This window comes from Nuphar pumila, chromosome 12 (genome assembly GCF_984573655.1).
Source record: "Nuphar pumila chromosome 12, dmNupPumi1.hap1.1, whole genome shotgun sequence".
Classification (NCBI taxonomy): Eukaryota; Viridiplantae; Streptophyta; class Magnoliopsida; order Nymphaeales; family Nymphaeaceae; genus Nuphar; species Nuphar pumila.
The window spans coordinates 32563007-32576983 of record NC_143260.1 but is presented as its reverse complement, the minus strand read 5'-3'; the positions used below and the strand labels follow the sequence as shown (position 1 = coordinate 32576983).

The 13977-nt window shown below is 40.1% G+C and overlaps 1 protein-coding gene across 2 annotated transcripts; it reads left to right on the top strand.

Annotated features, from left to right (window-relative positions):
• The first annotated feature begins 3722 nt into the window (after positions 1 to 3722).
• On the top strand, positions 3723 to 5540 carry LOC149820580 (protein SRC2-like). Of its 2 annotated transcripts, none has more exons than XM_089983292.1 (2): positions 3723 to 3763; positions 4465 to 5540. In XM_089983292.1, the coding sequence occupies exon 2, from the start codon at positions 4477 to 4479 to the stop codon at positions 5371 to 5373; it is 897 nt and encodes a 298-aa protein (XP_089839418.1). In that variant the 5' UTR covers positions 3723 to 3763; positions 4465 to 4476; the 3' UTR covers positions 5374 to 5540. The 2 variants fall into 2 exon arrangements, with proteins under 2 accessions (XP_089839418.1, XP_089839417.1); XM_089983291.1 differs by lacking the exon at positions 3723 to 3763 and adding an exon at positions 3782 to 4084.
• The last annotated feature ends 8437 nt before the right edge of the window (positions 5541 to 13977 follow it).

Genomic DNA, 13977 nt, shown 5'->3' with positions numbered 1-13977 from the left:
TTTGGGCCATGATTTTCGGCCTGGGCCTGTTAGCTACCAGGCCGAAACCCAGCCTGTTATATACCTGGGCTAGGCTCAGCCTGATGGGCCTGAGTTATTTATTATTATTTTTTTAATAATATAAATTTTTTAAAAACTAACTATTACATATTAACTTGGATAACTATTATTATTTACCTAATTAGTTACATGGAAACTTACTATTTGTTAATTATTACTATTTATTTATTTAATTATACTAATTAGGAATTAGTGGCATGAAGACTTGCTATTCTCTCATTAACTCATAATTTCAGTCAAGCATTTATGCATTTTAAGATTGGGCCAGGCCGGGTTTCACATTGGCCCCATGGGCCAACTAGTCGGGCCACCGATTTATCTTCAAACCTGAGCCTGTTAAGAGCCAGTCTGTTGACTGGGCCAGTCCGATGCCCACCCCAAGCTGTCAACGAGTAGATCCCCATTTATTCAAAGAACGGCATGGTGAGGAATGTTCAAAGTCTGTCAGAGAGAGAATTTCTTCCTAAACTTGCAAGCCACCTGTTCTGTTGGAAAATTTCAAACCCATTTTCCCAAATGAAATACCAAAACTCGGCATAACACATAACTAGGGTTGTCAATGGGTTGGGTTTTACTTGGACCCGATCCGCACCAAACCCTATAGGGTCAGGGTTTTGTAATAAATGGGTGTGGGCATCGGGCTGGCCCAGCCAGCTAATGGACCAGGACATTGACTGACCCGGCCTGGTCTAGGCCGTTGACCAGGCTGAGTTTTGGCCCTGTTCTTAACAGGCTCTGGTTTGAAGAGAAGCTCATGGCCCAGCCCATTTGCCCAATGGACCAATGCTAAGCCGGTAGGGTCCAGCCTGGCCTAATCTTAAAATGCATAAATGGTTGACTGAAATTATGAGCTAATGAGAGAATAGCAAGTTTCCATGAAACTGATTAGGTAAATAGTATAATTAACAAATAACAAGTTTTTATGCAACCAATTATGTAAATAATAATATTTATTCAAGTTATTATGTAATAGTTAATTTAAATAAATTTTGTATTATTAAAATAATTAATAAATAACTCAGGCCGATCAGGCTAGACCGAGCCCGAACCACATATATAACAGGCCAGGTTTCGGCCCGTTACCTAACTGGCCCAGGCCTAAAATCGTGGCGGGCTGGGTGGGCTTGGCCCATCGGGCTGCCAAGCCGGTTGCCCACCCCTAGTGATAAATAGGAAGGTCTGATTAGAATCTGGGTTGGACCTGAAGGGTCGGATTAATATATGAAGCCAGGTATGGTTTGTAAAATTTATTACCAGACTCGTGCCTGACCCGAGTTCTAACTAAGATTTGTAATCTTTTAATGTAAACAAGATAAACAAAATATTATTTTATCAGGTATGGTTCGGGTATGTTTCATGTAAGACCTATAGGATACAGATGTGGTTTCTCTTATGGTGGGTCTGATTGGTACCATCATCTCAAATCTGGTCTGGGTTTGGTTCCGACGGGTTTGGTTTCACCTGAGTCGGAACCAAACCCAAACCGTTGACGCCGTGAAAACTAAACTGTTTCTGCAAGAAAATCGAGGTCTTCTATTGAAATGTGTATGGTTAGACTCATCTAGGTTTATGTTATCTGGGGGATCAGATATGAGCAGGGATAGCTGGGCCTGCTGCATGATGGGCTGTCGGCCACTCGGTCTGTAACGGGTTGGGTTTGGGCAGCAAAATGCAGCTCAGCCCTGGTCCGTTAACTGGGTCTGGCCTAAAGTGCCCGATCCGAGCCCAACCCAGGCCCACTTCTATGTGACATGGGCCGGGCTCTGGCTAGGATGTGGGTCAGGCCTGTCAGGCCCTAATCGGGTCCTGCTGGGCTTCCGATTAACCTTATTATTTTAGTTGTCTATTGGGCCTGTTTTTAATGAAAACAAAAAGTCAGATGTGAGGAAATCCAGCTCTTTTTCTGGATGAAAATTTTATCGGTTTTGTTTTTTTCTTCAAAATATTTTTTCAGATTGCAAACGAGCTGTTAAGCCAGTGACAGTAAGCATAAAAACTTAGTCACACCCTATGAATATGAACCAATATGAGAATTTTTCTTTACTAAGCGACGCACTGTACTCTATAGGCTTGGAGGCTGTGATAAATGGGCAAGGGTTGCTAGGTCGTCGCCCAGAAGTGACACGTCACATCGGCGTCCCAGTGTGGTGTCAAATAGGTAAGGGTTCTCTCACTTTGTTGGATAGGTGGGGATAAAAAAGATACTTCAAGACTATAAAATTAGGCTAGCCACTTGGAACATAGGGTATTTAACTGGTAAGTTGGTAGAGTTAGCAGATGTTATGTGTAGGAGAAAGATGAATATTTTTTGTCTACAATAGACCAAATGGGTAGGTGAGAAAACAAAAATGATATATAAGATTTGGTATACACAAATAAATAAGAATAGAAATGAAGTAGAGATTGTTATTAGTCATGAGTTTATAAATAATGTAGTTGAGGTCCGTAGGAAGGGTGATAGAATTTTACTTATTAAATTGATATTAAGTACAAATATTATTAATATTATTAGTGTTTATTAACCTCAAGTAGGTTTAGAGCTGGGGTTAATGCTAAGTTAAAATGATGGAGACAGACATTGGAAGCAAGAAGTTTTAAGTTGAGTAAGAGTAAGACAGAATATATGGAATGTCGGTTTAGTAAGCAACGAAGTAGTGATGGGAGTGTAGTGAAGCTTGGTGAGCAAGAAATATCGGTGGATGACTGTTTCAAATATTTGTGATCTATCATTCAAAAGAATGTTGAAATTGATGGAGATGTAAATCATAGGATAAAGATTGGGTAGATGAAATAGAAAAGTGCAACTGGGGTGTTGTACGATCGTAGAATGCCATTGCGGTTGAAGAGAAAGTTTTATAGAACGACAATTAGACCCGCTTTACTATATGGTACGGAATGTTGGGCTGCCAAGAGACATCATATTCAAAAAATGAGTGTAGTTGAGATGCGTATGCTTAGACGGATGTGCGAAAATACAATAAAAGATAAGATTCGAAACGAGAAAATACATAAGAAGGTAGGTGTTGCATCCATTGAAAATAAGATGAGAGAATCGTTTACAGTGGTTTGGACATATTCGACGATGGCCTAATGATGCTCCAGTTAGAAGGATGGAGAAATGGAAAAATATATTAGTTAAAAGAGGTCAGGTAGACCTAAGAAGACTTAGATGGAGATGATAGGAAAGTATACAAATGCTTTGAACCTGACCGAGGACATGGCATTAGATAAAAATGATTGGAGGAGAAGGATTCATGTGGAAGACCCAAAATAATTTTCTTTTTTTGTTCATGTCACCGACCCCAATTGTTTTGGAATTAAGGTGTAGTAGGAAGGGAAGGCTCTCCCCTCAGGAAACCGTCATTTTCCATGAGAAAAACACTTTCCAAAAGGACACCTCAGAAAGCTCATTCACGTTAAAAGGGCGCAGCCCATGGGAAAATGTAGACCCACCTCGGTTGTTTGGCATTTGCAGGACGTGAACGGGTAGTGGGGGAGCTACATATTGGCCAGGGTGGGCTACGGATTCCAAAAGAATATCGTTGAAGTTTTTTTTCTCCCATTCGGATTCTCATCGGCGGTGGGGTCCCTCTCCTTCGATCCGAAGAATATAGTTTCTTTATTCTTTCTTGGCGTTTTCCTCTACGCGTTTCCCCCACGGTGTGCGAAAGTAAACCCAAGCGCGAGAAGGGCGACGATCGAGGTGCGAAATTTCCAGTTTCTTCCAAATCTTCTGTTTATTTTCACTATATATAATTATATATATTCGTTTCTGAATCCTCAGTTTTCGTCATCCGATTTTGTATAGATTCTTTTATTTCTTTCTTCGTGGCTCTTCTGGCTTGTTGATTTCTCTTCTTCCTGCAAAATTTTTGCCCAAGAACCTCTCCCTCTTCGTCTAGAGTAACGAATTACCTCTTCTCCGTTTTTCTCCTTTGAAAAGAAACCTTAGTTCTTTAATTTTCTGGTTTCCGAGCTCTGCGCGGTCAGATTCTTGAAGGTCTTCGTGTTTTCATTCCTTTCGGTGAGTTTTTTTTGGGAAAATTTTGGTGGATTGAAGTGTTTCAAGCGAAAAATTAGGATTCTGTGACGAATTTTTAGATTATGTTTTGGATCTGAGTGGTTTGAGCTTATCCAGAACGGAATTCCCTGAATTTCGCGGGAGTTTCGCGTTCTCCGGCTGTTTTACGGGAAAAATCCTTGGGATAAGTTCGCTCCGGCGCTAAATTCGTCGAAATCTTCCTTTTTCACATATTTTCTGGACGTTTATCCTTTTATCCGGTGGAAATGATAAAAGATCCGGCCGATATCTCCGGATTTCGTGTTTCTTTGTTTTCCGGCGTTGTTTTGATGCGATATTGAGTCCGTCGTCGCTGAGATCCGTTTCTGACATTTCGATTTCAGGATCCGACGGCCATGGAGTATCTTCCCCTGGAGCTGACGGTGATCTCCGCGAAGGACATCAAGGATGTCAACCTCATCGGCAAGATGGACGTCTACGTTGTGGCGTGGCTGAGCAACGACCCGAGGCACAAGCTGAAGACCCCCGTCGACCGTGACGGCGGCAAGAACCCGTCGTGGAACTTCACCGTCCGGTTCAACGTCGACGAGTCGGCCGCCCGGAGCAGCGGCCTTGTCCTCCACTTCCTCATCAAGTCGGAGAAGGCCCTCGGCGACAAGGACGTCGGCGAGGTCAGCGTGCCGGTCAAGGAACTGCTCGAGTCGGTGGACTCCAAGTCGGCCCAGTTCGTGAGCTACCAGGTCCGGACCCCAAGCGGCAAGCCCAAGGGCGTTCTCAACCTCTCCTACAAATTCGGCGAGCGGGTCTCCGCCGCCGCCACGGCCTACCAAGCGCCACCAGCGTCTCAACCGTCCACCGCCAAGGCGGACGCTCCGGCGATGGCGTACCCGGTGGCGTCCGGCTCCGCCGTGCCGTACCCGGCGCCATACCCACCACCGGGGCCGTACCCTCCTCCACCGGCAGGGTACCCACCACCGAATTACCCTCCTCCGCCTCCCGGAGCGTACCCGCCTCCTCCGCCTCCCGGAGCGTACCCGCCGCCTCCTCCTCCTCCGGGAGCATACCCGCCTCCTCCTCCTCCGGGAGCATACCCGCCGCCTTACGGCTACCCGCCCCCGCCGCCTCAGCCATATGGGTACCCTCCGGTGGCGCAGCAGCAGCCGCAGAAGAAGAACAAGTTAGGGTTGGGTCTGGGAGCGGGCTTGCTGGGGGGAGCCCTCGGCGGGCTGATCATCGGCGACATGGTATCCGACGCGGCCGAGTCCAGCTACGATGCCGGGTTTGACTTCTGATATCGGGCAACGATTCCCTCACGCTCTTTTCCGCCCTTTGATTTGGTTGTTCGCTTGTGCTTGTGTACATAGGAGACTCTGGATCTATTAGGTGAACATGGTTGACATTTGGATCTCACGGATTTCTATTAATATGGATAACTGCTGTTTTGGTTTAGATTCTTTAATCTGTGTTTTTTTCGGTAAGAAATTTGTGTTATATTTTGATAGATATAAAGCCCTACCTGGTGTGGTGAGGTCAGGGGTTAACTGGTTAAGGGTGTAAACGGGTCCGGTACAGCCAACTTGGTTCAAGAATCCGCATCGTGTAGAGCTGATCTGACTTATGCTCAGTTGACGCATGGGTAGGGTTGGAACAAACAAAACCTAGACCTTTTCAGGAAATGGGCCAGTTGGGTGTAAAAATTATGAGCTCAACCTTTTTGTAATGGACCCATTTTGTAATAGGGTATGGTTTTTAGGTTGCCAAATCTTAATGTGAGAGGTCTGGACTTTGGTTCACGTTGAGTCATCAAATCTTACGGGGTACAGAAAATTCAGTATTTGAATCGTTTACCTAATACGGTGAGGTTCAGATTCAACTTTGATCAAAATCCTGGAACCGGTTATGTGATTATTCTATTGATTTGGATACTTTTACAGACAAACATAATCCGAACTGGTTACTCATCCTTTAGATATTTCGCAATATGCTTGTTACTGTATGGTTGTCAATATCAAGTGAAGACTAACCACCCATACCGGCCAGCTCGTTGGGTGGCGCCCTAGGTTTTTATAGGACGCTCATAATATTTCGGTTTGAGGGGTCCTTTGACAAGCCCAGTCTCTTTGAGTTTGGTTCCTCTTTCTTTGTGAAAGATAGGGATCCAAGATTGGCCTAAAAGAATAAAAAAGACGGAATAACACACTGGTTCTGTTCTGTAACAACTATACCAAGTGCGAACAACTTGGACAATCATGGATAATAGGTTGGATTACTTATCCACCCATTATTTTACATAAAAACATATTTAAAATCTAAAATCTCGAATTGGATCTAAAAACTGAAAAATATTTAAAATATTAAAAAAATGTATATTAAAATGTTTAAAAACATGGTTATTAGTATACCACTTTAAAAACTAGATGCTATTATACAATTTCATTAGAGGATGCAACAAATTTCTAAAAGAAATCAAGTTGATAACAGAAAAAGAAATATTATGGCATGAACCCTTCACTCAAAGAAAAATTCAATCTTTTAAAATCTTTCAACAATTCAACAAGAGAAAATCCACCAAAGCTTCAAATTCATCAAAACTGAGCAAAAAAGATCAAGCCAAAAACCAACTCTGTTTCATACATACTATCATGCTAGCAAATCATTTACTTTCATTTTTGTGTTACATGTCCTCACTTACTAGCAAATCACAAGATACTGTGATCTCACTTACAGCCATGGGGATTCAGTCTTAACTGTTTATATTTCTATTAGAAGGTTATCCAGTGCTCCACATCAAGCTGATCAATATTTCACATCCTAAGCATCTTTATACACCACATTGCATTTGCTACTTAGCTTCTGAATGGCAATCATATTTGATAACAGAATTAAATGGAAGAGAAAAATGACATTTGTATTCCCATTCTGCTAATATATAAATCCTTACAGACTCTAGGTGCAACTAACCCACAATTATACCTAATATAATCATCACAGAATTCTCTCCTTTTAGCTTCATTTGGACCTTCAAGATAACACCTGATACAAAAGATGGTGCGAGAACATCCAATTGCTTTAGAACAATGAGGTAACTTTGTATTCTTCTAACATTACAGCCAATTTCAAAGGAGTCATCTCGAAACAAAAAAATTGTGATAAGACAAATGAAATTCCTCACAGAAGCATTTGATCGAACAAATGGTGTACATAGGTAGGTGAAAAAAATTGAAACAGTTGAACAACAAAAACCACAGGTACTTTGCCTTCCGGGTTGGTTTCGAATTTCACCATCGGGACTTTGCCTTTTGGGTTGGCTTCGACGAACCTGAGCACCCAATTCCAAAACATTAATCGAATCCATTCTTTTTTCCCGAAAACAATAGATAAAAGGACTCGAAAATGAGCAAATGTCACATTCAATTTGGGATAGAAAACGCACCAATCAGACTTATTGCCGAAATCTATCAACATCATGCATGCCATAGGAGAGCTTCTTCTCTTCGAGCGTCCGCAAGGACTCAAATCAACAAACCTTTCTAAGTTCTATAAATTCTCTTTCTCCTCTCTCTCTCTCTCTCATTGAGTGGTAGCGGTGGGAGAAGAAGCGTACAATCACCGCGTTTGGATGAGGAGGACCGGAGGGAAGCGGAGAAGGAGAGGGAGGCCGTGCGCGCCACCGACATCCTCTCTGCGTCCTTCGCAACAGGGAAGCCATGTGGGTGCCCCTTCCTGTGAGAGAGAGGCGTGCCCGTCGAGGCAACTTTATTCTTCCATCCATGTTCTTTTTGTAACGGGGGTGGGGTGGAACGAAAATAACATAGGTATATGGACACAGCGGACAGCGTTCAACGAGTCCGCCGAGATACCTAAAATGGGACCGCATACTTAAAATCTACTTCACATGGATACGCTTAAAAGGATACGGAACATATAATTTTTGTGCAGTTTCTGTTGAGAATAGTATACAGGGGACGTGACACAGAATTGAGTAACCTGTAACATAGCTTAAAACCAACTATATATATATATATATATATATATATTGGTGAATTGATAATCAAAACAGATCACAATTCATGAAAATAAAGATAATCTAGAAATGATACAAAACATCACATTTCAATCCATTTTAACACATGAAAATAATAAATAAAACATGTTAAACACGATCTAAAGGATAAATTTTGCATTTAGAGCTCAAACTTATGTAAATCATGTACCACTATATATATATATAGGAAAACCCGTCACAATGCTCGTGCTGCACATAAAAAAAAGTCTTTTTAGCGACTGTCATGACTGCAGCTAAAAACATTTTTTCTCCAGGACTTTAGCGGTGGTCAAGATCGTTACTAAAAACTGTTTTCAGATCAAGAAAATTTTGCGCCACTGATCGCGCAAGTTATCAGCAGCACAAAATCATCCGACTATGTCAAACAATTTAAGTGTTTGATGATACATGTTACTATATATATATGCTGTCCACCTTCTCATTCTGCCCTCTCAAAATTTCATTTTTTGGTATTTTTTCTTACATCTAATACCATAGATGTGATCTATAGGTTTTGTTTAGTGGAAACCAGCTTTTGGATCACTGGAATCTGACCTGTATACAGGTTTTTCCAGTGATCCAAAATCAATTGCTATGAAGGCACCAGTCTGGCTCATAAAAACATGTTTTTTATCGAAAAACATGATCCGGGAGTCTATTCCCACTAAATCGAGCATGATAAACACATCTAACAGTTCCAATCTATCATAAAACACTTCAAAACCATGAGGCAGAAGTAAAAATGAGGCCTAATATGTTCAGTTCTCTCTCTCTCTCTCTCTCTCTCTCTCTCTATATATATATATATATATATATATATATATATATATATATATATATATATATATATATATATATATATATATATGAGATTTTAAGACTTGATCCAAACCCAAGAACCTATAAAATGGGAACCATTGTTGAGTATTTTTTGAAAAGTATTTGTTTTTTAATGTAAATTTTTTTGTGTTCTAAACATTTTCAACTATAAAGAAATATTTTGACAAAAGAATGGAGTTTCAACTGTAATTTTCACAAAAGGATGGAGTTTCAACTGTTTTTTTGGTTTTAAAAAGCTTTATCGATAAAGAAATATTTTGACGGAGCTTTGCTAAGTATGTTTATAACTCAACCTTGTTTTCACTTTTATTGTTGGGGGTTAGTTTTACAAGTTATTTGACTTCTTGGATTTCGGGTGCTGGTTATCAAGACAAACAAAGTCAAACCATGTGATTAGATTAAATGTCACTATCGCTTGAAGTTAAATTAATTTATAAAGTTTGGATCATGCCATTATAATTTATAAAGTAAGGATGCAAATGGGTTGGATCTAGGATGGAGGTTTTGTAATTTTCGACTGTTCTAGATTGGATTAAGATTTCAATCCCCTTATATATATATGGCAGTCTCCCTAACCAACCATAGCAACAGATCAAAATGAGTTGAAGAGGGGTAGTTGAATACTTTTTGTATGACTCTATTTCAATATGTATAATGGAATCAAATTTGTCATGCATTTTATTTTGGGTCTCAATTAAGGAGTCATGAAAATGAACAAGTTCAAAATAGTGACCGATTCCCTTTTTTTAAAATCTTGTTGGAGTTGCATGCCACAAATAACCTAAAAAAAGAAGAATCCTAAAACAAAATGAGAGGAAGCTAACCAACTTCTAGAAGAGACATAATTGACTGCATTGATATATATATAAAAAAGTGATAGATGCCTACCACCATTAAATAAGTGTTTTTGAGTTATTTTTTGCAAATCTGACCCTAATGTGTTTGGCATGATTGATTTGCTAGAAAATGATACTTGGATCATGTTTTTTTATACAAAATATGATTTTAAGTATTGAATATTCATAAAAATTATATACCATCAACTTTTAAATCTTATAAAGATCTATATGTGTGCCGGAATCAAAAGATCCAATAGTCTATTCATATAAAATCAAACGTGTAGATCACATCTGAATGGTTAGATTATAAAATAATAGAAAAGACCCTTCAAAAGTTCGATAGACTGGTGGTAGGCAATATATATATATATATATATATATATATATATATATATATATATATATATATATAAAAGCACCTCTAAAGTTGATAATAAAAATTTCAAAAATCCTAAGGACACATTTAGAAAGCAAGAAAGAGATTTATTTTTATATTAAAAAATGAACACTTTCTCATGTAAGACTAACCAAATGAGGGGTCTATTTTCTCTAAGTCAATTGGAAAACAGGTCCTGGTGAAAGTGATTTTTGTAAGATTATCAGTCACACCTCCCCCACACGTGACGTGACTCTTAACTCCTATGTGAAGTTTTTTTTTTCAAAGGCAAGCTGGGGTTAGGGAGACCCCCACCAGTTATTATTCGTGGTACCATTGGGTTTTGAACTTGCAACGTCCCACCACAAGGAGACGTGCAATGACAGCGCCTGCCAACCACCCCAAGGCCCCCGTTGGTACTTCTCAAAGATATAGTTGACAAGTCCACTCTTATCACCCATTTTCTTCTAACATGAGTTCCCAAACAGAGAAATGAGAAGCAAATGAAATGACCCTAGGTGTGATTTTGAATCTACCTCTTGTTCTTACTTTGCTTGTAAGTGAGAAGTGGGGAAGATTTTCTTCTCTCAACATTGTGGGATAATGATTCTCACTTAGTGTCAACCAAACATGCTCATAGAATAGAACCCCGTAGCAGTAACAACTATTTTTTCAGATCTTTGTATGAAATGCACACCCGTCAAGAAACAACTAGCGCCCTTATGGACCCCACAGTTTCATGCAAGAAAATACTTCCTTAGGGGACACCTATGGAAGGGTTTTCATATGAAAATATGGGCCTCAAGCAGGCCAAGGCCATGGGGGGACCTTCCGTTATCATATGGAGGCGTTTGTTTCACTTACCATGGGAAAAGGGCCTTTTTCTCATAAAACAAATGCCCCTAAATGATGGGCCCAGCCGATGCCATCTTGATCCCCTATCTGCTGACGTGTCAAAAGTTCTTCCTCTAGATAATTGTGTCAACGTGTCATGACATGTTTCACTAGTGTCTTCCATGACACGCACCGTAACTCTGTTTTTTTTTTTTTTTGAAAGGTAAGCTGGGGTTAGGCAGATCCGCCGGACGTGACAGAGGGATTCGATCCTGGGCCTTCAGCTTGACACAGGACTCTTTCCCAAAGTTGAATTATTACATTCTAATCATATAGTAAAAGTTATGCAACTCTAATGTGATCCACATAAATCAAACCACGAATTACTGCAAACTGTTCTAAGATTAAACCACTCTATTAATAAGTGTAAATTACACCGGGATTGAGCACACCTGGCCTTGAAGATGCTGGAGTTGAAGAGCTAGATCGAACCCCAATCCTGACAAGATGTACCTCATCGCTTTCACCGGTCAGTCTCCGTGCGCATGGGTGCCGGTCGACTACCGGCAGAGAGACAAGCTCATTAAGTGACATGTGTCCTTAGGAAGGTTCCTCGTCAATAATAATAATAATTATAAAATCATGACTAACTTTTGACTTATTTACAAACACCCGCTTAACTTTCAGAACAAACATGCACCTAACTTTTGAGAATTGCTTTGTTACTAAGCGTGTATTTGTAATATTTCAAAAGTTAAAGCACGTTTTTTTTTACTTTTAAAGAAAAAAGATAAAACAGAAAACTAGCTAGCTAGAGAGGGAGGGGAAGGGCAGGTGGGGACGAGAGAGAGAGAGAGAGAGAGAGAGAGAGAGAGTAGGGATGGCAGTTGACCCGAGGACAACGGGTCTCCACCCTGCATCGCCCCGTTTGAATCGGGGATGAAGGTTAAAATCTATCACCGTGTGGGATGAAGGTTAAAATCTATCACCCTGCATCGCCCCGCTTTTCCCGCCCCGGCCCATTCCAATTCCTTTAAGGGATGACTAAAGACTGATGGGAAACGGGGCCCGCCCCCATGTGGACCGGGGATGGAGGACATGAAACAGGGATGGAGGTTAAAATTCATCCCCATGCGGGGATGGAGGCAGGGATGAAGGTTCAGATTTTTAAATGGGGCGGGGGTGGAGACCTTGTCCCCCGCCCCCGTTCCTCTTCCATCCCTAAGAGGAAGGAGAAGGGAGAGATAGACGGACCCCAAAAGGCGTCTAGTCTTTCAAGGACCGTACTGTTATTATTATTATTATTATTTATAATTCAAATAGTTAACGGTGCGACGCCGTACAGAAAAGGTCAAAAAAAACAAGCTATGGTTCATCGGAAACCCACAATGAACGCTAAAATAACTTTTAAAGTCATTTTAGAAATGACATAATCTGCTTCTCAGATTCTGGTGATTCAAAAGCTGGTTCCCACTAAAGAAAACCTATAGATCACATCTATGGTGTTAGATGTGATAAAAAACTTTAAAAAACTACTATTTTTGAAAGTCTGAACCAGAAAAGGGGCAGCACCAGATTTTTTATATATATGTGTGTGTGTGTGTTTCTGGTTCGGACGTGCATACGGTATCAATGAGTTGAAATGAGCATTATTTTTTTTTCTCACATATTTTTAAGTGACTCGGACTTTACAGTTATGATCCACACGGTCTGTTTGATGGTCAACTTTTGAATCACCGAAATCTAGTGTGTGCACAGTTTTTTTGGTGATTCCAAAATCCATATCTGTAAATGCACCAAATTCATATGACTTTAACAAGGTACTTTTTAGCTGAAAAGGTTTGATTCTCATGGGTGTTGCCCCTCTGTGCAAGCCAATGTGTAGCATAGGCCGGGGCAGGGGTCCTAGCCTTGGAGTTTTACGCGCAGGCTGAGCCCGCAAGAGCGATCTTCGTGCCCAGTGCGATTTCTTCGGGTTATAAATCCAAAAACAGAGATCTTAATAAATTGACTGTGCTGAACTTATCTGTGAGGTCAGATTGAGTTGAAACAACTTACACCTATGAGTTTCAGTTCATCGATACAGCATGCTTGTCCGCACCAAAGGCTCGTCCATTTTCTCCAATAACAGGAGATGAATTATTTCCACAGGTGCAGCATTTTTATTTACCATTTGTTGTTGCAGGTTGAAGGACTAGGACACGAGCTGAGAAAGAAGCATATAAGAACAACATGTGGGATGCGCTGAGTAGGATCTCAAAGAAAAGAAGGTTGGGAGGGAATTTACAAGGGCATTTTCCCTTCAATAATTAAAGCAGCACCTGCAGGTGCTGTAATTTGTGAGCATAGTGACAAATAGCGCGAGATTTATGAAAATATTGCGAGAAATACCCGAAAGTTCACAACTATAATTTCTCACAAGTTTTTCATCGAAAACATAAATATCGCATTTTAAACACAGTGTATGTTTTTATCGAGTATTTATCATGAAAAAACAATGTGATTTTTATTTTCGAATATTTTTTATTTATATTTCCTTGTATTTTTTATATTTTTAATATTGCCAAGATTTTGCACCAAAAACATGAGATTTAAAAAAAAAAATCAATTTCTCACTAGTTTTTGGCTGCGAATATTTTGCAGTTTTTTTTTTACTTTTGTCACTATGCTTATGAGTACACCTCTGAACCTGATCTCCACCACACCCGTTTTATTTTTATTTTCTCTATATATATCTTAGAGCTCAATGTAATAAAAAACAGTCGATTTCGTTTATTGCCTTAAAGGGGCAATTATTTAGGGATTCGACCAATTAGAGCTGAGGATGTATTGGAGGAAAAAAAAACTTAAAGCTCAATGTGATAAAAACAATCAATTTCATGTATTGCTTCAAGCGACAATTATTTTAGGCATTCGAACAATTAGAGATCAGGATGTATTGGAGGAAAAAAAAAACTTAAAG